Source organism: Protopterus annectens, chromosome 12.part0 (assembly GCF_019279795.1).
Source record: "Protopterus annectens isolate FY-2018-M chromosome 12.part0, PAN1.0, whole genome shotgun sequence".
Lineage (NCBI taxonomy): Eukaryota > Metazoa > Chordata > Ceratodontiformes > Protopteridae > Protopterus > Protopterus annectens.
Window position 1 is genome coordinate 326132998 of NC_056746.1, and position 27647 is coordinate 326160644.

General features: G+C 40.0%; 1 protein-coding gene across 1 annotated transcript in view; it reads right to left on the minus strand.

Moving 5' to 3' along the window:
* PRKCB (protein kinase C beta) overlaps nt 1-27647 on the minus strand; it is a 2112091-nt gene that overhangs the window by 899411 nt on the left and 1185033 nt on the right. The window contains exon 5 of the mRNA XM_044089400.1: nt 13462-13590. Coding sequence (XP_043945335.1) covers nt 13462-13590 — 129 coding nt within the window. The remainder of the gene's footprint in view (nt 1-13461; nt 13591-27647) is intronic.

A 27647-nucleotide genomic window follows, 5' to 3' on the forward strand; every position in this document is an offset into this window, starting at 1 on the left:
TCATGGGTACAGAGTTTTTACCAAAGGGGATGACAATACACTTTTTGGCATTGAGCTTCAGGCCATGGCTTTGACACCAGGTATCCGTCTCAGTGAGGCCCTTTTGTAGTTTGTCCACATCGTTAGGAGTTTTGATTATGGCTCCTAGTTTGCAGTCATCTGCAAACTTTGTTAGCCAAAGACCTTCTGTGTTAGCCTGCACTTCAGAGAAGTGGATACCAAACAGGAGAGGACCCAGGACTGAACCCTGTGCTACTCCACTTGTCACTGGTCTGAAGTTGGATTTGGAATCTGCTACTTTCACAGTATGAGTTCTGTCCATGAGCCAGTTGGCAACCCATCTTGTGACATAGGGATTTATACCTAGTTTAGTGAGCTTATCTATAATTCCAGAGTGGGGGATGGTGTCAAAAGCCTTGGCGAGATCTAGATGAGCTGTGTGAACCATTTTACCCTCATCTATGGCTTTGGTGACTGCTTCAAAGAAGTCAATCAGGTTTAGGAGACATGATCTGCCTTTTACAAATCCAAACTGGGTAGGGTCCAGAGTTTGGAGATTACCAATGTCTTTGTTTATGAGTTCCACGATGATACATTCCATGGCCTTGCAGACCAGGCTCGTCAGGCTAATGGGGCGGTAGTTCCCTGGGTCCATCGTGGCTCCCCCTTTGTGGAGTGGGATAACAATCGCGGTGTGCCATTCAGTGGGTACAAAGCCTGAGGTGAGGCTATGATTGAACATGGTACTTAGGTAGGGTGCCAGTTCATTCTTTAGTTCATGTAGAATGCAGCCTGGGATATTGTCAGGTCCCACGGATGCTGTGTTCTTGGCTTTGGAGAGTGTGTTTTTTACCTGTGCAGCCATGATTATAGGAACTTTGCATTCTTCCAATATAGAGATGGGCCCTCTTGGGGGTGAGAGGGGGGTAAAGTTAGCACTGAACCTATCTGCTAGGATGTTGGCAATATCAGTTGGTTCTGTATATTTAGTGCCATTGTGCTGTAACTCAGAGCAGATCTGAGTGTTCCCATTGAGATTCTTGACATAGCTATAGAATGCTTTGTGGTTGTCTTTAGTGTCAGTGGCAATTTTGTTTTCATAACTAGCTTTGGAGGATTTTATGAGGGATCTCAGCTTCTTACTGAGGTTGACCAGGGAGTTCCTCCAAGTCATGGGATTTTACTCTTTTTTGCAACAGTTTCTTTCTTCTGTTGTAGAGTTTATTTATGGCAGAGGACCACCAGATTGGCTTCCTTTTTTTGGAAGATAACATCTTGCTTCTATTAGGGATAGCATGATCCATGCACTCGTGTAAGTGCTTATAAAGTGCATTTGTGTAGGATTCAGCAGTCATACCGCTATTGTCCGTCTGCATGGGTGTCATGAAGTTTGCCACTTCTGTCTTAAGAAGTGTGAAGTTGGCTTTGGAGAAGTTTTTTACGATGGTTTCCCTAATTGGGGGTAGGGGTGGGATGTGGATGTCTAGGCTGATTAGCTTGTGGTCGGATCTGACCAACGAGGAATTGACCTCTGGTGTGGAATACCAGTTTCCCATGTTGGCAATGACCAGGTCTAGGATATTGCTGCCCCTGGTGGGGATGTGAACAAGTTGATTCAAGGCGTTGGAATTTATGAATTCTAGAAAACGTTGAGCAAAAGAGTTGGTACATGAGTAGTTTTCCCAGTTAATGGTGAGGTAGTTGAAATCGCCCATTATTAGGGTGTTGGGTTGTACCCTAATACTTTCCAGTGTATCAACAAATGAGGAGTGGGAATCCTGGGGCATGGTGGGGGGTCTGTAGTAAGCTACAATTTGAATTGCGGTCTTGCCCAGAGTTAGTTGCACTTGGATAATCTCGGATGCATTATGCTGTGCAACTAGCCTGATGGTGTGGATATCCTTAATGAATATGGACACGCCTCCGCCTTTAGTGCTTCGTTCTGGGTTAGGTGGCCGAAAGGTGTGGTATGAATTGTAGCCTGGTAATGCAGGGGTGCTCTCTGGAGCTTTGAACCAGGTCTCTGTCACTGCACAGATGTCAATGTTCTCCATTTTAAGGAGTGCCTCGAGTGAGTGCATTTTGAGGTTTAGACTTCTAGCATCGAGTAGCATTACCCTCAGAGTTTTAGATGTTTTGACGGGGAACTATATATATATATATATATATATATATATAAATATATATATATATATATATATATATATATATATATATGTATATATATACATATACACGTGTGTGTGTGTGTGTGTGTGTGTGCTATGTATGTCAGCGTATTAAATGCATTTTTTTCTTGCAAAGTGGAATTGTATAGTTAGAACTGAGACTTTATGTTCTGATCCTCTGTAGTACTACCTCCTCAAAGAGGGCCACATCCACTAGATTTGGAGCACCCTGATGCATTCCTTTCAGCTTTTCAGTGTCAGCATTTTTCCACACATATGCAAATATGAGATCCACCTGTAAATGCTACAGCTGCTGAGCACTGACTAGGCGTCATGCTTTACAAGCCCTTTCAAAATTATATGGAAGACAGTTAAAGCACTTTTAGACTGACAAATTGCCGTATTGCCCCTTTTCATAAAGGGGTAGGTGGACGTGTTCTAATTATGCAGGTGCCTAACTCCTTGGTCTTCTTGGAAAAACATATGCCGATGTGTTGGAGAGAAGATTTCATCCAACAGTCAAACTTTTGATTTAGAAGAAGCAATGCAAATTCCATTCTGTCCATGAAACAATGGAACTATTCTTTCTCCTTCCATAGATACTGGAAAGTTCTTTGGGAGTTTCTAGTACTTGCTACATGCGTTTTAAAGGCCTGGAGAAGGCACATGACTTTGTACACTGAAATATGTCAAGGGAAATGTTACATCACATGGGTCTTTATGGTATTTGGCACATGTATTTGACAAATGAGAATTGCATTTTCATCCTCAGTAAGCTGAAAGCATTTAGGTTGGGCATTGGACTACACCAAGAGTGTATCTTGTTTCCACTCCTACAGAGATTTTTATACTAAAAGTATTAAGGTGGAGTCAATGTCTGGAAAGTATACTTCTGAGGATGGTGGGCAATTGTCCCAGGTGCAAAGTATTAAGGGTTCTGAATGGTCATCAGATTCTCATCTCATCTCCTGGTAACTATTACAATACCAGCTTTTAAAAGCCAGTATTGCATTTGTGGTCAACCCTGAGTGCTGTAGCACTTAGTGTGTGTTCTAAACTGTAGCAACTGTGTTGCAAGCAGTTTGCTACAGTTTAAAAGTAAAAAAAAACTGAAACCTGAATGCTGTAGTGCTTCATGAGGGATAGAAACTGTAGCAACGGCTTGCTACATTTGTTGCAAGCAGTTTGCTACAGTTTAAAAGAGAAAAGATTTGTTTGTTTTATTTATTGTAACTAAAAATCTGAGATCTGTAGTGTGTTGTGTGGGGAATAAACTGCAGTAACTGTTTCTTACATTTGTAGCAAGCAGTTTGTTACAGTTAAAAATATATGTTTTTTTAATAAAATGAGAAGAAAGGAAGGTTGGCGTCAGGGTAGGACATGACTGGCTGGGGCAGGAGGGGGAGCATGTTATGTATCTGGTCACCTTGTTGGTGTGCTAATGGACTGTTGTTTATTTATTTATGTTTGCTTTCCAATTGAAGAGCTGTGGGGGGAGGATTGGGTCTGCAGGAAATCAGTCAATTGGCATCCTGCAATGCAGCTTTGCAGACTCCTTTTTTCTGTTTGTTTTTATTCTTTTTTTGGCTCTTCACTTAAAGAGATGCTGGTTGAGCCAACTATGCTTCTGGTACAGATTGTGCCTTTGTTGTTTGCAAATTACACTGTCCTCCTAGCTTCAAATCAACATAATATGAAGCATACAGTACTTCTGAGTGGGAAGAAGCTGGAATTAAAATGAAGACATAGAAATCAGAGGTCTTAGTTCTTTCATGGAAAAAAATAATCGCCTTTGCAGTGGGTGGGGAGAGCTAGCTACTGTGGTAGGATTTAGGTATACTGGTGTCTTGTTTATGTATGAAGACAGAATCCTGAGGGTAATCAGCAGACATCTGCAGCAGTAGTTCCCCAGGTGGTGTAATCAATTATGGCGGGCAAGTAAAAGACGAGGTACAGGGCAGTCGATATTCCCATCATCAACCCATGGTCATGTGCTTTAAACAGTGTAAACAGTTGGGACAAACGAAAGAGAAAAGACTCCAAAGAAGGAACACAACACAGGCAGCGTCGCAGACAATAGACTGTTTGTTTTTTTAATTTGTCAAGGTTAGTATTGTCCCATTCAGATGTATCTCTTTTAAACAAAGGACTCACTTTTATACCTTCCCAAGGAAGTGATTTACACACAGTATGTGTGGACATTAGACTCTTTGCATGAAATGTGGCTCTTAAATTGATGTTTGGCAACAAAGATGATGCTGATATCAGTAAGCAATGTGCTGTTTCATTGTTCAAAGCTAAAAGTGTTTTTTCTCCCCCCCTTCCACCTCATTTAGAATGTTTTGTTAGAGTATGTGAACATGATCTCTATAGTTATTTTTATGGCAGCAAAAAGAAATGCACATACTATAATATGAGTAAAAGTGAAAGTCTGGCATTGAAATCTTTAATAGAGAATGATTCAATAACCATTAGACCGGCTGACAAGGGAGGGGGGTTTGTATTGTTTGATACTGAAGATTATGTTTCCTATATGTTGGATATGCTTGCTGATGGTAAAACATATAGACTGATCTCTCTTGACATTTTGCATGAGTTCCATAAAGCGATAGATGATTGCGTATATGACATGCTTATGTGTCGACAACTTGATATAGATTTATTTAACTTTTTTCATAAAGAGAGTGTACAAATACCTATAATAAAGGGCCTCCCCAAGATGCACAAAAATATATATCCTCCACCGTTGCGACACATTGTTTCTGGGGATGGTTGGGCCACAGACAACATCTCCTTTTATTTGGAGAAGACCCTTCGACCTTTGGTAAATCAAATACCAACTATTTTGAAGGACACATACCAGCTTTTAGAGGCTCTAGAAAGCATGGACACAGCCCTTGTGATAGGCAAGCATCTTTTGATTACGCTTGATGTGAAAAATCTTTTTACTTGTATTCCTAATGACACAGGAACACAAGCCATAAGAGAACTCCTGATTACCAACACTGCTTTTAGTAATGATAGACATATTTTGATATGTCAGTTGTTAGAACTAGTCTTATCATACAACGTTTTTTCATTCGGAAACAACATTTACCATCAAAAATGGGGAGTGGCAATGGGCACCTCGTGTGCCAACACGTATGACAACCTGGTGATGTATCACTGGGAGAAACAATTTATGTTCAGTCATGAGTTGTTCCAAAAGGTTGTCATCTACAGGAGGTTTGTAGATGACATACTGTTAGTATGGGATGGATCAAGACATGAATTTGAAACATTTCTTGTTTATTTAGAAAGTACAAGTGATTTTCTCAGATTCACCTCAGAGATATCCCCCACTGAAATTAATTTTTTGGACGTAACCTTGTCCATACAGGAAGGTAGGCTGGTTTCAACTTTATACAGGAAAGAATGTTGGAAAAACACGCTTCTATCCTTTAACAGCATGCACCCCAGACATACGTTCCCTGGTATAGTCAGGAGCCAATTTACTAGGATAGCTAGGTTGTGTAAGAATGAAACATCAAGGTACTTGGAAGCTAATTTAATGCAAGATTTATTTTTACAAAGAGGATATGATTCCAACATGATAAAGAGAATTAGTCCTGAAGTTTTGAATGAGGCAAGACCTGTTATGTCTAATAAAATTTTCAGTCAAGCATCAAAGATGAACTTGAAAGATAATATAGATGTTATTAGGATCACCATTACTTATACCAATGACAATAAGTCACTGAAGAACATTATATGCAGCAATTGGAAATTGCTGACTGTAGATGACCAAACCAGGAGGTTAGTAGGTGATCAACCTAACTTTGCGTATAGGAATCACAAAAATCTTAAAAGATTGTTATGTAATAATCCAAGAATAGATACTAATGTAGGAACATTAATGAAAAATGTAGGTAAGGCTGGTACCTACACATGTGGGAAATGTAATATGTGTAGGTATGTAACTACAGATCAGGTCTTTGTGCATCCCTATTTGAACTTTACGTTCATTCCCAGATTTTATGCCTGCTGTGATACTGAGAGCATCATATACTTGGCAAATTGCAATACATGCCCGGCGTTCTATGTAGGACTCACTAAGAGAAAATTGAAACAAAGAATTTACAACCATGTCTATGACATCAGACAACATAAAGAACAGAATGCGTTAGCGAAACATGTCATGGAATACACTACACACATGTTTAACTTCAGAGTCCTACAAATAGTTAAACACAGCAATAGAGGGGGTGACCATATGAATTTATTGGAGAGCATTGAACTATAGTGGATTTTTAAGTTAAGGGCCCATTTACCACCGGGCATTAATCAATATGTATCCCTTAGATCAGTCCTTAAGAGCAGGTAGTACCTGCTCTATTCATCCTCCATATTTTAGACCCTTAGTGGATTAGAAGGTTCTTATTTGTTTTTGTAGCCATTATTTTTATGCCTATACAGTTCATTATGTGTATGATAGTTTTGTATTAAGTATTTGTTGATTTCATCATGGTTTTTATATAAATTATGCATTTTATCATTCATCTCTTAAATATATATGTTATGTCCGTTGTTTGTAGGTCATATATGTTATAGGTCTGTACAGTATATTTATATCTATAGGTTGTGTGGCTGTGCTACCAATATTTAGCATTTCATTAATAACATCAAAGTATGTATGGTGTCTTTAAAGCTAGAGCTCTCATTCAGCATTTAATTGCTTAATTGCTTAATTAACTTGCATTAAAATACTGATTGAGCTTTCTTAGGGTATTTAAACTCACTGTTTCATTGTTAAAATAGATCTGAAGAAGCGTGTGTTACTACACGCGAAAGCGCTTATCTCCTTGTGTGCTGTACTTTCAATAAAAGACTCCGAATTTTACAAGTTGGATTTTCGAATCTTTATAAGATTGTTACAGGATTTTGTGCTGTGGTGAGCCTTCCAGTGTTTGTTTTTTTCTTTCATGGAAAAAAATAATCGCCTTTGCAGTGGGTGGGGAGAGCTAACTACTGTGGTAGGATTTAGGCATACTGGTGTCTTGTTTATGTATGAAGACAGAATCCTGAGGGTAATCAGCAGACATCTGCAGCAGTAGTTCCCCAGGTGGTGTAATCAATTATGGCGGGCAAGTAAAAGACGAGGTACAGGGCAGTCGATATTCCCATCATCAACCCATGGTCATGTGCTTTACATGGGGAATAAAACAGTGAAGCTGCAGACACAAGCCATGAGATGTCTTGTTAGCACAGGTGAGCTTGTTCTCCAAGATAATAGGAGGAGATGACAGGAGTCAGATGGGTGGCCTGGGTATTTTGTGAGGATACTCCTGGGCATTTCCCAGTAGAGTTATAGTGGGAGCAACCCATGGGGAGGAGACCTAAGTCCAATACACACTTGTTTGATTATGTCTGTCAGTTTGTCTGACAATATATGGAGGCTCACAGGATGAGCCAGAAACTGTTGCTGTGGATATAGAAGTCTAGTCTACCCTGCTCGGCTTACTACCACTGTCACTGTTATCTGGACAAGTGGTTTAAAGAATGTACTGATAGATTTACTTTTACTGTTATGGCCCAGGACAAGGGTGAAAAAGGTATGTGAAGGATAATGTTAAGGAATTAATTTACTGATAAACACTTAGATTAAATTAATTAAAATGCACTTTTTGGATCTGTTCAATTACACAGCTAATTAGTTGCTGATGGATAGCACTTTAGTCAACTGATGATTAATTAACCGATCTTAAACAAATGAAAATTGCACTAGCAGAGATTTATCTTGGACTACTTATACTTTATTTGCTTAACTTTAAAAAGGTTTAACTTGCCAAAAACTACATCAGCAAACAAACCTTTACATATGATCCTGGTTTAAATGGTTAGTAGCTATGCCAGCAGACATATACATATGATCCTATGTCTGTATTGCCCACAAAAGAGACCTATTACAATTTAATCACCACTTTCTCTGAACTCCTGAACTCCAGAATACCATTTTGCTTGAAATAAACTTCTTAAAGATACATTACATCATATAGTGAGATTACGGCCTCAACCCTTGGCCAAATATTAATACCCTTATGTCCTGTGAGATGTGCTCATTCTACAATAATTGGTAAGTCACCTGATCACTTGTATTTCACTAGCTAACGCATGGTTGCATGTGTCCAATCCTGCTTATCAGCAGAGAGTATATGATTTAGTTCAGCAACGGATTTCTTTACCATTTGTTAAAATTCTGTGTTGGCAGGTCTAATTATTCTCTTCAGCCATGACCTGGACTAAAACTAGTAAGTCTGGATGTTCCACAGACATAAGTGCTGAGGTATCTTAATAAAGCATAACTTGTAACCAACATCCTCCCTTGTATACATTAGAGGTATCTGTTTTGCTTATATGTTTTTGCATGTTGTAAATTCACTTTTTTCTGACATCCGCTAAATACTGAGCAAGAAAAAAAAAAAAAACTAACGGGCAACGGGGAGTTACCCAAAACTCTCCGGGTCTGAAACTCCGGCCGGTTTCAGAAAAGAACGCCAAAATGCACTCTAAAATTGCCATGCATCGGCGGACATGCCGGACCATGCGGCAAAAAGACTAGCGTATTAGGTGCCTGTAATTAGACGCCAGTCTACATGCGTCGACCGCGCCCTAGCCGACGCCTCTGGACCTCTCTCCGCACTGGGACGACTGGGGACGACAATTGTCAGGACTGTCAGGAGCATCACACTGAGTTAAAGTCCTGACTATAATACAGGAGAGTAGCAGGTTAGATGCCAGCTGGAATCAATATGGAGAAGAGAAATGAAAAGGCACCGTTGTGGACACATGACAAAGGTTAGGAGCACTGCATGCCCCTGTGACCTCAGCTCAGCATATCACTGGGGCAGAGTTTACGGAAAAAGTCCTGGTGCAAGCAGCATATGTAATGTTAGCAACCTGACTCATCTTCACCTCCTTTGGGTATTTATTCACTTTCCCTTCTGACCCTGCCAAGGTGACCTCAGCTGGGCTGCAGCACAAAAAGTTAAGTGCCCTACCCATTCCCCCTTCCCATCCTTCCAAGACAGTCCCCACTTGAGGGTAGTACTGGGAGATGATGTAGGAGAAATCGGAGGGGTGCCTGGTAGCTGATGGCTGTCTGCAGTACCAGAGAAAAATACTGCCCTGTGATTTGTGTTGAATGAAATGCACAACTTCTGACATGTCCTGTACTTCCACATAAAGTTCACTGCTCTTTTTATGGGAGATTTCGGACTGCTTTGTGTGACCTTAATGCTTTTACTAGTATGTTTATTATCTTCTGTGTGTGGCTTCTTAAATTGTACTCAAAGAATTGTGCAGTGCTTGTTGACTTTGCCTGAATCCATTTGCTGTCTTCCTTTGTACTAAATTTCTTTATAATCTCATTTCAACTTAATTTGTGTATTTTACCCTTTTGCTTATTTTGCTTTTATTCAGGTTCTTTCCTCTGATTTAGTTCATTTAATACTTATCTTTGTATTTTCACAACAAATTGCTCCACCACTGGACTTTCGGGATCATCATCCTGTTTATTAGTTATTTTGTTCCTACACTGGTCTTTCTTGATTTTGTAATCTGTTTGCAATTTTATATTGGTCTGTGCTGTTTGACCCTAAATAACACACACATACCATACTGCATGCCTGTTTCACTGGTGCATTTATTTTTATCATTTCTGTTTACAAACATGTTTGAGTGGTGCTTCCTCTCATTGCTTGCCCACTGTCCATGTGGAATTTTACCAGGTACTTCAGTTTCCTCTCACATCCATATGACACAACGTAGTTGGACTGGCAGTCCTCCCAAACTGTCCTTAGGTCTGACTGAGGTGCTTCAGCATCCTGCAATGGCATTTGGTGCAGTTCTCAACACTCCAATTTCTGGACTCAAAACCATTAATATTACAATTAACAGTTTAAGTGCTCAATTTTAACAGCAAAGGTTACAGGGATAGTGGGCAACTCTGCTTTGTTCCTTTTGTAAGAATTATTTAATTGACCAATGTGATCCAGTTTAAGCAAATACATTGGAATTAACATGCCCTTTAATAATGCTAATATGGTTGTATGGAACATTTCTAAGACTTGAAGTACATATTGTCAGCTAAAACAGAATAAGCCATGTTAATGTTAATATTTCTCTTACTAACTATATCATCTAAGATTAAATATTTTTATACTGTCTCAAATTTGTATTTTCACTACAAAGGTTATGATTCATAACAACAATAACAGTAAAGCTATATGTGCATATATGAATGGTAATATATGTTTTTGTTTGTTTTGAAATGAATGTCACATTAGGTATAGATTGCTAAACTGGTCCATACCTTTCCTGAAGTGCATATTACTTATTGCAATGTTACAACTAAGGTCAACAAGTAAGAAATGCCATTGAACTCCCATTCCAATTTCTCTTGAATACCTATGATTGTTATATTACTCCTTCCAAAATTGTTTTAAAATCTTTCTGACTTAATCAATAACTTAGTATTCTGTTTAAAGCAAAGTTCAGTGTAAATTTCTTCTTTTAATCTTCTTTTTTTCCATTCAGTATTGCTTTCCTTTAACTTTTAATCATGCTGTTGTAACAAAGATTAAATAAGTGCATGTTTTGCAGTCCAAAAGCTCAGCCCAATAGGTTCTCTTTCTATGCCCAACTGACCCATGGATTCCTCAGTTGGGTCAAGAGTCGTCTGGTTATTTTGTTCCCCAGAGGAAGTGAGAGTCATGCGTTAGGGAATGGGCCAGTCTGCAGATCCTGTGGACTGCCCCCCCCCCCCATGGCAACCTTACAAGGTTTACTACAGCTGCTTTGAGATATGCATGCACTCTTCCTCATATGTACAACTTCACAGCCAAGTATTACACCACATGCAGTCCAGGTACACTGGGTTTGTCATGCTGTTGCAATTGCATTTCTGCAGGTGTTGCCAATGAGGTGAGGTGAGCTAAGCTGCCCCCCCCCCCCGATAAGTAAAACAGCATTGGCCAGTCACTCTCACCATCATTTGTCCAGCCTCTCTAGTACCTCTCCCACTACCTGAACATAGGTCATCTAGGGTACAATCAGGACTTTAAGCTTCTACTCCACGTGACCAGATATGAAGCTCATTCTGCTGAGAAAAATGGTTTTGTATATTGTCCTTTTTAATGTGAAATGTTTCCATTTTTACATGCATGATCTTGAATATACAAAAATTAGTTGCTGCATATCTTTCTTTATGGAAAATCTGAAGCACATTAATTTGATGTGCTCACGTCCAGTTAGTCACAAACAGCCAAGAGTCATGCAGGTAATTAAATATGATTATAGTTTAAAATTGAAGAAACTGATTTAAATATTTTATGATGTCGGCTGAAAAAGTCAAGAGTAGTCGGAAAAGAAGTATTTTGATAAGCTGGTACAAGACGTTGTGTCAGCATAAACCGATATCTGATGAGTATGGGAATCTAACAGCCATCTTTGATTACGATCATCAGCTCATAGTTTTCGTGGCAGTACACTGAAAAAGGCAGACATTATGTCAACAGTGCAAGGGAAGACACTTTTAATTACCACAAATTACTACATACCTAGAAACTTTAAAGACTGTAGCGTCTTGGATTCAGATTTATAAAGCCACTGGATTATTTACTCTAAGTAGATGAATGTATTCTCTAATCATTAGAACATTCATTCAGTCTTGGAAAAAGTATAGCACGTTAAAAAATAACACCTCTTACACTAGCTGTAACCAACTAAAATAAAACAAAAACATATAAGAAAGTGTACTGAAGGTAGGCTATTTTAATAAATATTTACCTCTTGTCCATACCAGCAACCTAAACTTCATTAAAGTTTTCTGAGGATACTGATAAATTACATTTTACTAATGTGGACAAAAGCGCTAAATATTTATGAAAAACTTGTCTCCATTCAGTACATCCATCTTTTGGTGTTTTGCTTTACTTAGTGACAGCATGCTGTCACATTGTAAAATGGACTCCAGTGCACTACATACCATTTTAGTGACACAGATTACAGTTTGCTTGTCTGTTTAAAATTGAATTCATTGTGCTGTAACTTTTGAGCAAGTCTTTCTGGAAGGGTTCATGAAACAATGGTAGGATGGGTCATTGAATAAAAAAATTTAAATGAAAAAAGAATATTGGCACACTGTATTAACTTTTTGCTACCACAAGATATTCAATGCTTAGCTTTGACTGACTAAAGTAGTGTCATATCAATCACTCTGACACCTTTATTGTTGAATGCAGTAATGGCAAGTGTCCAGATTCCCATCATACTTTAAAATCAGTAACCGTACCTGCTGTGGACCTATTCCATCAAGTAGTCCAATCCCTCTCTTCTCTTTACCTGACCAGTCATACAAATCTTGTATTAATACTGTCCCGATATTACTATACTATGAAAGAAACATGTTGTGTACACACACAAACTAAAATATCATCAGATTAATAGAAATCTTTCTTGCAATCCCCATCTCAAAATTATTTTTCTATGTATTTATATAAATTTTTATAGCCATATGCATCTGACCAACTGACTTTCTGCACGACTTTGCCTTACTGCCATTAAAATAGGTCCACCTACCTTTTTCTAACCTCTCCAAAGGCCATTTCTTTAAACATTTTTTTCCCTGAACTCCTTCAATTTTTTTCTTCTGCTAAGGCAGCTGCATTTTCCTTCCATGCTTATTCTGCCTAACGCATAGTCTCACTGTCTTTTGCCTGTCCAGTTCAAGTCCAGGTCTCCACTCTTGCTGTCACCTCCTCCTTCTTAACATCCAAAGAATTACCTGTGAAATAATCAGTACTACCCATTTTTTCTATAATTCTTACATCTCTGATTTGAAAATGCATGCTCTGCATGTGTGTTTATTCATTGCTAACTCAACAAATTAACTAATCTTTGTGAAACATTGTCAACACACAAGGGTAAAAAATCTTTCCACTATTCCAAATTTCTTATCACCTAACTTTCCACACTATCAACTCCTGCTCTTTATTCCTTTTGGCCCAAGGGATCTTTGTTATTTTGTAGCTGTGGTTACTTCACTAAGTTGTTTCAAAGGCCTTAGTGTAACCCCCTTTGTAACACAGATGAAGAAATCCAGTGTTTAGGCTTCCAGTTCCAGAAATCTGTTCTCTAAAGTATTTTCCATAACTGAAGGGCGAATGCTTTCCATAAAGTTACAGAAATTCTTCTCATTTCATGAATACAACAGCATTAACAGATTAATATCAGTACGAGATACATATTTACTCACCTAGAACTGTTAATATGTCATTTTCTATTTCAGCTTTGATGTACAGACGGCCTCTTCGCTCAGTATGGTCTGTTCCACACAGGCTAGGAACGTTAGCCACACAGTGTTTATGAACATTCATCATACAATCTGAAAATTACACAAATAAGAAAATATAAATACTGAACTACAATACGGTTCCTACTGCAGGTTCTCTGCTCAAACCCAAACACAACAGAATATTTATACACTTGGCATGCTTTTAAACATTTAATCAGTATAAAACAACTCTTGTATGGGTAGCATTATACACTGTGCATAACAAAATACACTCAGCTGTTGTACACTAGGAAGCTTTATTTCCGGTGCAGCACATAGATAAGAACGGTACCTTCGTGTGTTGGGTGCGCATGATACTTTCAGTCTCTTTAGTATTTTGTCACACAGAGCTGCTATGCATTTTCTCCCCTACGTATTAAATGCATTGCTTATACTTAGTAAAGCCTTAAAATAAACAGTCATGTAAATCATTTTGCCTGGGAAATGAATCAGAGTATTATAATATTCAGACCCATTTTAGTAGTGATTTATAATTTTGCATCTAGACCAATTGTTTACTATGTTCACATCTCCTGGATAAGAAAGGCTAAAACTGTCAATGCCTATCTCTGGCCCACTGCCAGATCTATTCCCACATCTCTTCACAGATGTTATAAATGCAGATCTCCCACATGGTTTATATACATGATAGACATGTCAGAACAAATCAGCAGAAAATTGGGTCTGTGTCCCCTCCGCAGCCTTCACTGCAAGACCCACTGCCCACTTCAGATTTATTTGACCCCTTCTTTTCCTTCTCCCCCCCCTCTCTTTCTTTCTCAAGTGAGGGGGGGGGTTTAGAAACGAAGAAGGGATGATGTGGAGGACTCACCCTGGTTATTCAGCATCTGTTTCCAAGATCCACAGTGAATTTGGATGCAGAAAGGAATGCCCATCAGTGGGATTGGTAAGGACTATCCAATTTCTCCAGGACTTAGGAAAGAGCGTCTAACACTAGGAAATCTATGAACATATGATGACTCTGTAGATGCTTCAACTTTCACATCCTATGGAGTACAAGGGCACCATTAAGATCTTGACAACTACCAAGCCCCAAAAAATGAAAGGGGTTCCAGTCTGTGACCCTCTACAAAGCACACATACAATCTGCCAAGTACCGGGCCTCCTAGGCCTTCTCTTTAGGTTAGAGTCATTGCCACTGGAGTATAATACTCTGCCCTGATGAAGGAAATTGTCTATGAATGGTTCAGACAGGATTTACTGAACTTGCAATCTGGTATTACACAAGCTATGGTCATACATACATAAACAAAATAATGGCAAACACTCTAGATGGAAGAGAGATCAGATGCAGCTCTCTGTAAAGAAAGTGTATGCCCAGACAGAGAGCTGCATCTGGTCTCTCTTCTTAACAGTCAGAAGTTAATCTGTGGTCCCTCAGAAACACCATCCTTCTTCCGTGGGGCAGAAGGTTTATAACCCCCTAGAGGGTCACCCTCTAGAATTTAATGTAGCACATGAGTTCATTAAAGTTGCTGAGGTCCAAGAATGTTTGGAAACCTTCCAACCACTATGGAACAAGAAATCTATGTGAAAAGATAACCTGAACCTCATTCCAAAGTAGGGGGAGAATCTCTGTGGTCCCTTGAAGAGCAGGCACTGAGTCTGTCCCAGGAGTTCTGCAGGCATAAAAGATGTCCTTAGAAAATCTCTTTCTGGCAGTTATGGAATGAACCGCAGGTCCAACCACTGATCTGGGTAACTTCAGGCCCAGAAGTCTTACCCACCTCATATGTAAGGCCATGGAAAGAATCATCATGGACATGATAAATGAGGACATAGGTAGCCTGTATATGCTGGACCCATCACACTTTGGCTTTGCTAAAGGAAGGTCATGCCTATCAAATTTGCTGGACTGTATTGAGAGGGTCACTAATGCACTGGACAAAGGTAAGACTGTGCACACAGCTTACCTAATCTAGCCAAAGCTTTTGATACAATACCCCACTCAGGCATTATATACAAGCTGACTAATTTAGGTATAAACCCCTTTTATTACCCATTGGATAGCCAACTGGCTCACTGATAGGATCCAAGAGGTCAAAATAGGGGAGGCCACCTCCACCAAGAGAACAGTCACTAGTGGGATCCCCCAGTACTGAGCCCTCTCCTTTTCGGCATCTATTTCTTTGAAATGGAAGGAAAAGCTGAAGGTTTGTGGCTGACTACGTTTGCAGATGATTGCAAGTTGGGGATTATCATCGACTCCCCTGGAGACACTAGCATTCTTCAAGAAGGCCCATTCCTGACTAACAAATGGTACCAAAGCCATGGTCCTAAACTCTATATTAAAAAATGCATAATTGTACCCTTTGGGAAGTCAGGTACACTGGCTAATTACCATGTTGATAATACATCCCTGAGTTGAGTCATCTGCTAATGCCACACTAATGAATCTCCTACATATTCGTAAGTCAAAGAGTACCAGAAATACAGTGTGTAAAGACCTGAATTTTGTCTGTAACATAAACAGAACATGCTGGAGGGACAGATATATGTCCCAGAGACTGCCCCTCCTATAGAGCAGACCTCCCATCCATGTGAAGCTGAGTTTATCTATTACACAGTTTATGTACAGCTTTAGACCAGGGGATGGGGAATAGGAAATTTGCATCGGGCCTGGCACCCGTGGCCCTTATGGAAAGACGTAGCTTATAAATACTTCACCCCCAATGTCCTGTTTGGACACAGGACATAATTATTCTTTCTGGAAAACTTGGTTAGGCTTAGAAAGCACCCACCACTCAGGTCATTAGCCTGGTAACAATCTCTGAATTTAGGAAACAATTTCAAAATGTGGTCAACTGCAGTTGTGACCATAACTCAGATTCTTTTAGACAGATTCTCAAGCTTAGGTAGATTCTGACAGCAGTTATTGTTTTCTGTAGCTGCACAAGCAGAATCTTCAATGATAACACTATTCGTGGCCATCAATTACAGTTGTTGCTACTGTCCATGACTGCCCATGGATGCAGCAGCTGTCACAATCTTCTCAAGATGGATGATCTGCCTCAGCGAACCAGTGAGTTCTGGTCATGGTTACAGTTGGCCACATTTTAATGGAATGGCTCTGGCTCTCCTCCTTTAAGGACGAACTTAGGTTATCTTGATTCTAATTCCTGGGGAAGTCCTCTTTACCAGGACTCCCAAAACCAAGATGAAAACATCCAAAATGGAAACTGACCCTTACCACTGTAGAAGAGTCTCTACGATCCAGTCCTCCTGCCTGTATGTGTCTTATTCTAGGCAAGTCCATTATCAAACTTCATCCTTAAAGAAGGAGGAAAGCATGAGCCTTTCCATCTCATGCAGGCATCCTTTCACTAACCATGGCATTAATACAGTCAAATTAAATCAGGCCATATAGTCAATCACAGAAGTTAAGACTAGGGCCTTAAATAGCATGTCTTTAAGTATAGAACTGGAGAATTCAAAAATGTTTTCCAGTGCCTAATGCTTAAGGGAGGACTGGAATCTCAACAGGTGAGGCAGAGAGTTCAGGGAGTTAAGTCACATATTGCCCACCTTTCCAGGGTTTCGAACTACCTCTCAGGCAGTAAGTTGACAAGATACTGTGGTCTTAGGATGCATGCTGAACTGAAAAGATGACAAATTAACCAATTTGCTTGCTCTCACTCAATGGAGTACAAGGCATAAAGAATGAATCCACTGTCTGCGATGCAAAGGCTGTGGTATACAGATTCCTTCAGGTGGTAAAATGACATCCTTGTGCATGTCCTCCATAGGTGGGATGATCTAAGGCTCATCTTTCATCTTTCTCTTTTTCAAATACTCACTACAACATTTCAGGAGGAAGGTAATGGCCTGTCCATGGAGTGCCTTATGAGTCTGAGGGCTTCTCCAAAGGAGGTGTCATTTGGGTTTAGGAAGCTATAAAAAAAGGAACAATACCATATGTCGTTATTCATCTCAGACAAAAGGGTTTCATGGCCCTTGAGTCCAATTCTAGGACAGAGAAGGTGAGGAAAAACCTCTTCTCAATACATGTGCAACTCTGCATGTAACAGCCATGGACTAGGGATTAGGCAATGGGGTACTGAAGTCCAGATGCCATTTCTGCTCCTTCATTGTGGAAAAGAGAAAGTCTTCATGGGGCTTCTGCATGCAAAAAGGCAGGTTCAACAATGCATTTAATAAGTGCTTGATATCAAATGCCTGACCTGCTAGCACAGAAGTCCCTTGTAGGCCTTTTCCATCATGGGTTGTCATGCTCGGACTGTATGAAGAGAAACCAAACGGGGGGAAGTAAGAGCCCTTCATACTGAATTCATCCACTAAACAGCAGTGGTGGGACTCAATGGAGCAGGGTAGTCATAGACCAGCTCTGGGGAAACAGTGGTGCTGATACCCCGGGATGCACCCCCTTGAGGGGGGGGCTCCACTTGTGAACCTCTCACTGGTGTTTGCACAGCTGTGCAGGTGTTAGAAAATAAAAACTCAAACCCTGTTTAGTTTAGCTGCATGTGAGAGCAAACAAGGCTTGAAGCCATACCACTCAACTGTACAGGTGTTCGCAGTATTTAAGCCCTAACTTTGAGAGGATTTCTGTCTATACACACTGAGCAGAGTGGAAGAGGGGCATTGACTACAACTCTGATCTGAGATATATAACAATAAGTATCCTGTTTTTGGCTTATTTATACTGGTTATTGCTTCTAGCAATTTATATATAGCACTTTTAATTGCCTGCTGCATACTTTTTACTGTATTTTATTGCTATTAACTAATCTGCATGGGTAACTGATTTGTTTGCAGTTAAAAGCATTCTGTAGAGTCTCCTTGCTCCTTTATCTGTTTAAAAACTTTCGTTTTGTGGCTCACTGCTGTGATAAAGATTTCTGTAGTGTTTACTGTCTAAAAGAGTGTAGACTAATAGCTTTAGTATTGTTCCCCATCATCCCTCCCTACCTGTTGGTGTCTTGTTGTTATACTTGGTGGCTTTGCTGTTGCCTGCTCCTACTGTAAATTTGATCTGGGACACTCCTCCCATTCTAGTGTCATTAACTCATTCTACCTAATACAGAGAGAACATCTGAGAAGGCCAACACACTTAGTTTCTTTCCTTCTGTTCCTCCTTTCTCCCTTTCTTTAAAAAAAAAATTGCCTGAATCTCCTTGTGTTCTGACTGTGCTTCTCAAACATTTTGGAAATATGGAGTATATTTTAGTGCATTTATTAAAACTGTATTTGCCTTAATATTGCTACAACTCAAGTGCTCTAGGTTGCACTGCATCTGAATTGTTTGTGTGTGTTTTAGTTGCTTTTCTGTATATATAGAATTCTTTGTACATGTAGACTAGCCGCTTATTCTACTGTATTACTGCCTTTTAATTTGTTTTTCAGTTGTGCACTTGCCTTGCTTTATTTAAAAAGTTTTAAATTGCTAATTTTGTAGAGTTTTAATTGCAATTACTGTTTAGGGCTACATACTCAAGTGTGTTAGCCTTTTCTGTGTTTATTTACTGTATTATTGCATTGTTTGGCCTGTTTTAACCAAAAAAAATAATAATAATACTATCTTGTGTGTTCCCGCCTTTCCTAGCTAGTATAGTCCAGATCCCAGGCTTTGCTGGCCTCAGGACTTTATTTTCTGTGTTCAGAGCTATCCAGATCTTGCTGTGGTAGAGGGAAGTCCTACTGCTTACCAGTGGGAGTGGTGAGCATTGTACTGCCTAACACTAGAGGAGTGGTTTCCAGCTCTGAAATTGTAATTTTATTAGCCTTTTTGGGCTGATTTTTATCCCTTTCAACTTTCTGGCTTAAAAACATGGGTGTTTGAGCATTTTTGCATTGTGCAGCACTGCGGGGCCACGGTTAAACTATTCCAGGTTCCAGAAAGTCTGCTCTTCAAATTTTCCCTTAGAAGTAGCTGGTTTCTCAGTAGTAGCACTAAAATCTGAACCCCTGTGACTAGCACTTGCACTAGAACCTGCTGGAAAGCACTAGGAAACCTTAAACTGATACAACCACAACTAAACAGCCTATAATTGCAATTACCTTGCAATGGTAAGGGAAAACAGCTCTTGTACTTTACAGAGAAAAAAAAGCACCTAAGCAGGCATGTCCAAGGGTCAGCTTCCGGTGATTTCTCCTGTCCACCTGGTGAATCTGGGCATATTGGGGCAATCCAGCAACTGCCTCATGTACACAGACAAGCCACTCCTCCTACCACCCAACACTACAACCTGTGAGAGATGGACTTACATAGCCAAACTGGAAGCAAAGCTCTCTCCAGCCAAGATTGTGCTAGACAGTCAAGAGAAGGTTAACATCTGCACTACACCTCAAGCAACACAAACCCCTTCAAAGCTCACACCATCAACACTCACACATAGCAACACTAAACCCACATATGCGGAGGTCCTTAACATTAACCTGCCCAAGCAACAAGGACCTCTGAAGTTGAAACACAAACACCAGTCACACCCAAAGTGACACATAGCTCACAACACCAATGTGCCACCCAACAACAGCCCTTAAGGCAAGACAATGTACCCAACACTTTAGTCATAGGTGACTCTATAGTCAGGCACACTGATGTCCCACTCACCAGGCTGAACAAGGAGAGAATTACAGTCAGCTGCCTGTCTGGTGCCAGGATCCACCACATAATGCATGCACTCAAGTCACTCCACAACAAGTACAAATATGACTCTGTCATTGTCCATGTTGGAGTGAATGACTTGAGATGTACCTCCCTGGACTACACGAAAAGAGACATGGAAGAGCTCTCAGATTATGTGGCCCAGGCAGGTATGACCCTAGCCCTGAGTAGCATCCTGCCTTCGCCCAGAATGATACCACAGTATAAGGACAGAATGATTGACTTCAACAATTGGCTAAGCTTCTGGTGTCATTCAAAGGGGATCCAGTATCCGTCTGCCTGGGAAGGACATGACTGACAAACCACGATGCTTTGCCAAAGATAGTCTGCACCTGTCATCCCTGGGATTCAGGTTACTGGCTAAAGCTCTTGCCACCCCTATAGTGCCTTTTTTAGGCAAGGTTCAAAGAACAAAACCACCACCATAACAGATACAATCATGCAAAATCTGAAGGTAATGCTACTCAATGCTAGAAGTCTAAACCTCAAAATGCACTCACTTGAGGCACTCCTAAAAATGGAGAACATCAATATCTGTGCAGTAACTGAGACCTGGTTCAAGGCTCCAGAGAGCACCCCTGCAATACCAGGCTACAACTCTTACCACACTTTTCAGCCACCAAACCATGACCGAAACACTAAAGGTGGAGGAGTGCCCATATTCACCAAGGATATTCACACCTCCAGGCTAGTTGCCCAACACTATGCATCTGAAATACTCCAGGTGCAACTAACACCAGGTAAGACTGCAATCCAAATTGTAGCTTGCTACGGATCCCCTACCATGCTCCAAGATTCTCACTACACCTTTCTAAACATACTGGAAAATATTAAAATACAACCAAACACCCTAATACTGGGTGATTTCAACTACCCTGCCATTAACTGGGAAAACTACTTGGGTACCAACACCTTTTCCCAACGGTTCTTGAATTCATAAATTCCAATGCCCTGCATCAACTAATCCTAGACCTGGTCATTACCAACATGGGAGGTAGATGCTCCACACCAGTGGTCACCCCCTCATTGGTCAGGTCTGACCATAAGCAAGTCACCCTTGACATCCACATCCCACCCCCATCGCCCAGTAAGGAAACCTCCATAAAAAAACTACTCCAAAGCCAACTTCATGCTACTCAAGTCAAAGGTGACAAACTTCATGACACCTATGCAGACGGGATCTGAACGTTTGATTGCTGAATCCTACACTAAGGCATTGTATGAGCACATCCACTCATGCATGAATCGTGCCATCCTAAATAGAACCAAGACGCTCTCCTCCAAAAAAAGGAAGCCAATCTAGCGGTTCCCTGCCATAAACAAACTATACAACAGAAGGAAGAAACTGTTGCAGAAAAGAGGAAAATCCCAGGATGCAAAAAACTCCCTTACCAGCCTTAGTAAGAAGCTGAGATCCCTCATAAAATCCTCCAAAGCTAGTTATGAAAATAAAATTGCCAAAGATTCCAAAGACAACCACCAGGCATTCTATAGTTATGTCAAGAATGTAAATGGCAGTGCTCAGATCTGTTCTGAGCTACAACAGAATGGCATTAAATATACTGATCCCAAGGATATTGCCACTATCCTGGCAGATTGATTTTGTGCCAACTTCACCACCCCCTCACCTCCTAAAGGGCCCATCTCAATACCAAAAGATTGCCAAATTCCAGTAATCATGGCCACACAGGTAGAAACTGCACTCTAAAGCTAAGAATACAGCATTCATGGGACCAGATGACATCCCAGGCTGTGTACTACATGAACTACAAAATGAACTGGCACCTCACCTAAGTGTCATGTTTAATCATAGCCTTACCTCAGACTTCATGTCCACTGAGTGGCGCACAGCTGCAGTTATCCCACTCCACAAGGGGGGGATCCACCTTGGATCCCGGGAACAACCGTCCCATCAGTCTGACAAGCCTGACCTGCAAGGGCATGGAATGCATTATCATGGAACTTATAAACAAAGACATTGGCAACCTTCAAACACTGGATTCCCACCTAGTTTGGGTTTGTGAAGAGACAATCTTGTCTCCTGAACCTGATTGACGTCTTTGAATCAGTCTCCAGAGATGTGGACGAGGGTAAGGCAGTCCACACAGCCTATTTGGACCTCACCAAGGCCTTTGGCACCATCCCCCACTCTGGAATCATAGATAAACTTACTAAGCTGGGCATAAATCCCTACATCACTCGATGGGTTACCAACTTGCTTACTGACAGAATCCAGACTGTAAAAGTAGCCAACTCCAAATCCAAGTGACAAGTGGAGTACCTCAGGGTTCAGTCCTCGGGCCACTCTTGTTTGGCATCTACTTCTCTGAAGTACACGCCAACACTAATGGACTCTGGCTAACAAAGTTCGCAGATCACTGCAAACTGGGAGCCATTATTGAATCCTCAAATGATGTACATATTTTACAAAAGGGCCTTACAGAAATAGATGCTTAGTGCCAGAGCCATGGGCTCAAGCTTAATGCCAAGAAATGCATAATTATCCCCTTTGGGAAAAACTATGTACCCATGAATTACCACATAGGTGGCAGTACACTAAACACCGAAAGTGTGATGAAAGACTTAGGGACACAGATGGACAGTGGTCTCACCTTCGATAACCACATTGCCACAACAGTCAGGAAATCCTTCTATGTGGTGCACCTCATCACTAAGGGCCTTTCATCCAGAAAATAAGGAGGTCATTGTCCCACTGTACTCATCCCTCATTAGACCCATTACAGAGTACAATGCCCCATTTGGTATGTACCTCACAAGACATCTGCAACAGCTGGAAAGGCTACAGAAATACCTCACTAGAAGAATCACAGGCCTAAAGCAGATGCCCTATGCTAACCGTCTAAAAAAAACTCCAGCTATACTCTGTGGCATATTGTCTACTCAGAGGTGATCTCTGCTTAACATACAAGGCCATGTCAAACCCTGAGCTGCTGGACATGCTCCACTTAAAGAAATCCCAATCCCTCAGAGCCACATGCTCCAGGGATCTAAACCTTATCATCACAATGAAAAAAACATGCTGGAGGGATAGGTTCCTGACCCAGAGACTCCCCACACTCTGGAATAGACTGCCCATACATGTCAAGCAGAGTGCCTCCTTGGCCCTCTTCAAAAGGAACCTTGACGATTGGATGGGAGAGAGATTTCACCCCAGGTATCATGTCAGTGCCCTGCTAGACAGGGGTCCAGGGAAGTAAATACTTTGGGAAAAAATATCCAGGGAATTGTTATGGCTAGGCTTGTATAGGCCCTAGGGCTGATAGCTTAGTACCAACCAATGAACTTATGAATGTTCAGATTTCTGCCTCATATGTTCGGTGTGCTCCCCCTAATATCTGTTTCTGTCTGGCAAATAGCCACAAATTGGAGTAATGAAATAATGACAAACATTTGATTTTAAGACTCCACATCCTTCAGAAAATTCATGCTAATGCAAAACCAATTATTCTATCAACTTTCTCTAAGTTTGTATGAGCAATAGTTAAAATCTGTGCCTATTTGTCCACCCATCATTTTAGGCTTTGTCCAGATTTTGTGGTCTAAGAAGGTGAGAGGTATGCTTGCAGCCCGCACCTAAGGATGGAATTACTTCCAGGAGGTTTTGATCAATGTCTGTCCTCCATATCCTTCATCATTCCACTGCAATCTGGCAGCACTATGCATTCAGGTAAGGGACTCTCCCGTCCTCCTGTCCAGAGGCATAGCTGGCTTAACTAAAGCCCTGTGCTGGTCCCATATCCACTCAGCTCTTCAAGTGAAGAACCCAAAAAAAACCCTCTGAGATCAGGTACCTGGAGCTACTGAACTGCAAGAGCCATTTGGGTCATGTCTTTGCACCCTGCCTCTGACTCCCCACCTTCACATTTTAATTAAAAAAAATAAATAAATATTTTTCTTCATTTAAACTATAGTAAACAAACTGCTTTTTACAAATTGCTGCAGTTTGTAGCTCACATGACGTGCTACAGGGCTCATTTTTTTTACTTTTTTTACTTTAAACTTTAGCAAGCACTTGCCACAGTTTAGATCACACACAGAGTGCTATAGCACTCAGATATGACAACAAATACAATATCAGATTTTAAATGCTGGTACTGCATTAAAGAGTGAGTGAGACTGACTGATCATATCCCCCCCCCAACACTTGCACCCAGGGCAGTTGCACCTTTTGCCCCACCCTAGCTACGCTGCTGCTTCTGCTAATTCAGGGCCACTACATTCTCAATTGTGCCAACTTATGAGACATAAGGTATACCTGAAGATTCTCCTGCTGCATTTTCAGGTAGCACTCATGGCATGACTTCATATCACAACCCCTCCAGACAGTCCAGGTACTGATCCTGTCTCAAGATGTGGTAATTATGCAAACACTGACAGCTTATATGTTTTATGCACTGAATCGTTTCCACGGTGATTTGCAGGACTGAAGTTTGAACAAAGTATGAAGCTGAAAAGAACTAGCAAGTGAAAGAGACAGGCATATTCTTCCAACCCAGTGTGTGGTCCCCAACATGAACACTGAAATTAAAGCTGCCAAGGAGAAGGCAGCAAAGAGGAACATCCCTATGGTATACCAACCAGTATGACTTCCAAAATCATGATGGGCATTTCAAGCATCTTCAAACAAAAATTACTATCAAATTGTGATCGCAGAACTTAATTGAGTGAGCATTGACTACCCCATATTAGTTATACCCATTTCATCACGTTCAAGGCAATGCTATTGCTAGTATATCAGAACATCATTAACCTGAACCCTAAATCAACTAATTTACTGGCTTTTCACTCAACACTAGGCTCATGCTTCTTCATCAAGGCAAAAACCTGCCAATTCAAGCCATGACACTATTATTTTACTGACAGCCATTACATCTTGTAGCAGGATAAGCACATATATAACATACATACATATGTATGCATGTATGTGTGCAGGTATCATATTGTACATACTGAGAAGAGCTATGCTTACAGACTTTAATTACTGACTTTAACCTGTTAATGTAGTGTAATTAACAAGGCAACAGCACTGTGGTGTAAAATAACTGGAAAAGACTTAAATAACCAAATAAGGCACCCCATTCCTGAGGGTTACAAATTTACGTAACCCCACATGGTTGGTCTACTGCTTTATTTGTTTTTAAGTCTTTTTTTCTTATTTTAAAATCTGTATAAAACTGGTTTAAGTAAGAAGGAAAGACATTTTTTTCTCTTTTACAGTACGTGTAAGATAATTATTTCGCTATTCCAGGAAGTGTATCAAGACTGGTTATAATGTGATAAGAATCACGGTAATAATTAGTACACCTTGAGATAATGCAATATTAAATATACAGGATACAAGTATAACATACGACATAAGAGAAATGAATAACAAAGCTGCTGGACAGCTCCTCATCTTCTGTACAGATGATGACTACTGTATGTGCAGTGTAACATCATTTTCCTCTTTAATGATAGTTGCCATATGCAGTTTTACATTGTTTTATGTTGCTGTCACCTATTATGCAGTTTTACAGTGCCTTATGTTGTCATATATTATTCAGTTTTACACTGCTTTATGTTGCCGCCATGTATTATGCAGTTTTGCACTGTTTTATGGTGCTGTCATGTATTATATAGTTTTACAGTATGTCATGTTGCTGTCATGTACATGCAGTTTTACACTGTTTTATGTTGCTGTCATGTACAGGCAGTTTACACTGCTTTATATGTTATGTTGCTGTCATGTACATGCAGTTTTACACTTTTATGCTGCTGTCATGTATAGGCAGTTTTACACGGCTTTATGTTGCTGCCATGTATTATGCAGTTTTACACTGTTTTATGTTGCTGTCAGGTATAGTCAGTTTTATACTGATTTATGTTGCTATCATGTACGTACAGTTTTATACTGTTTTATGTTACTGCCATGTATTATGCAGTTTTACACTACTTTATGTTGGTGTCATGTATTATGCCATTTTACATTGTTTTATAGTGCTCTCCTGTATTATGCAGTTTTACAGTGCCTTATGTTGCTGTCATGTACATGCAGTTTTACACTGATTTATGTTGCTGCCATGTATTATGCTTTTTTTACACTGTTTTATGTTGCTGTCATGTACATGCAGTTTTACAATGCTTTATGTTGCTGCCATGTATTATGCAGTTTTACAATGCTTTACGTTGCTGTCATGTATATGCAGTTTTACACTGTTTTTATGTTGCTGTCATGTATATGCAGTTTTACACTGCTTTATGTTGCTGTCATGTACATGCAGTTTTACACTGTTTTACGTTGCTGTCCTGTACATGCAGTTTTACACTGCTTTATGTTGCTATCCTGTACATGCAGTTTTACACTGCTTTATGTTGCTGCCATGTATTATGCAGTTTTACACTGTTTTTATGTTGCTGTCATGTATATGCAGTTTTACACTGCTTTATGTTGCTGTCATGTTTATGCAGTTTTACACTGTTTTACGTTGCTGTCCTGTACATGCAGTTTTACACTGCTTTATGTTGCTATCCTGTACATGCAGTTTTGCACTGCTTTATGTTGCTGCCATGTATTATGCAGTTTACACTGTTTTTATGTTGCTGTCATGTATATGCAGTTTTACACTGCTTTATGTTGCTGTCATGTATATGCAGTTTTACACTGTTTTACGTTGCTGTCCTGTACATGCAGTTTTACACTGCTTTATGTTGCTTTTACACTACTTAATGTTGCTGTCATGTATTATACAGTTTCACACTGTTTTATGTTGCCATCATGTACATGCAGTTTTATACTGCTTTATGTTGCTGTCATGTACATGGAGTTTTACACTGCTTTATGTTGCTCACGTATTATGCAATGCATATTTAGTCTTATCGTGGGAGCATTTCTCTTCAGTACTATGTTAAAAAGGGGTCTGCCTAGTTGAACTATCTATCCTAGTTAAGAAACAAAAATTAATTAATATGTTCTGCACTGTCAGTATCAGCAAGTGGTGCCAAATTTACAATAATTACTGAATACACAGGTAGTAAAGTCTTTTATTTTTCTAAGTGTAACTCAGGCACAGAGTATACAGATGTCAGGTTATATTGTCCTTTATTTTTCTGGAAGTAAATCCATCCCATTCATATCTGCAGATGCAATGTTGCTTTATGTATTTTTTTTACCTCACGTACATGGCCATGGTTATCGTGGGACACTTTCTGCCCATTATTTATTCATTTATTTATTTTCTGAAGTAAATATAGTTTCCAATTTCTTTACTTAAGGAAATAGATAAAGGACAGAAAAATAACCTTAGCTGAATATGGGAGACTTGACGACTTTTGATTCCTTATCATTTTCAGTGGCTTGATTAGCCAGGTGCTTTCTACTCATTACTGTCATAAAACAAAGTATAGAAAGCATGCAGATATTGGAATGGTTAACATAAATGAATAGGCATGGTTGTCCATAGCA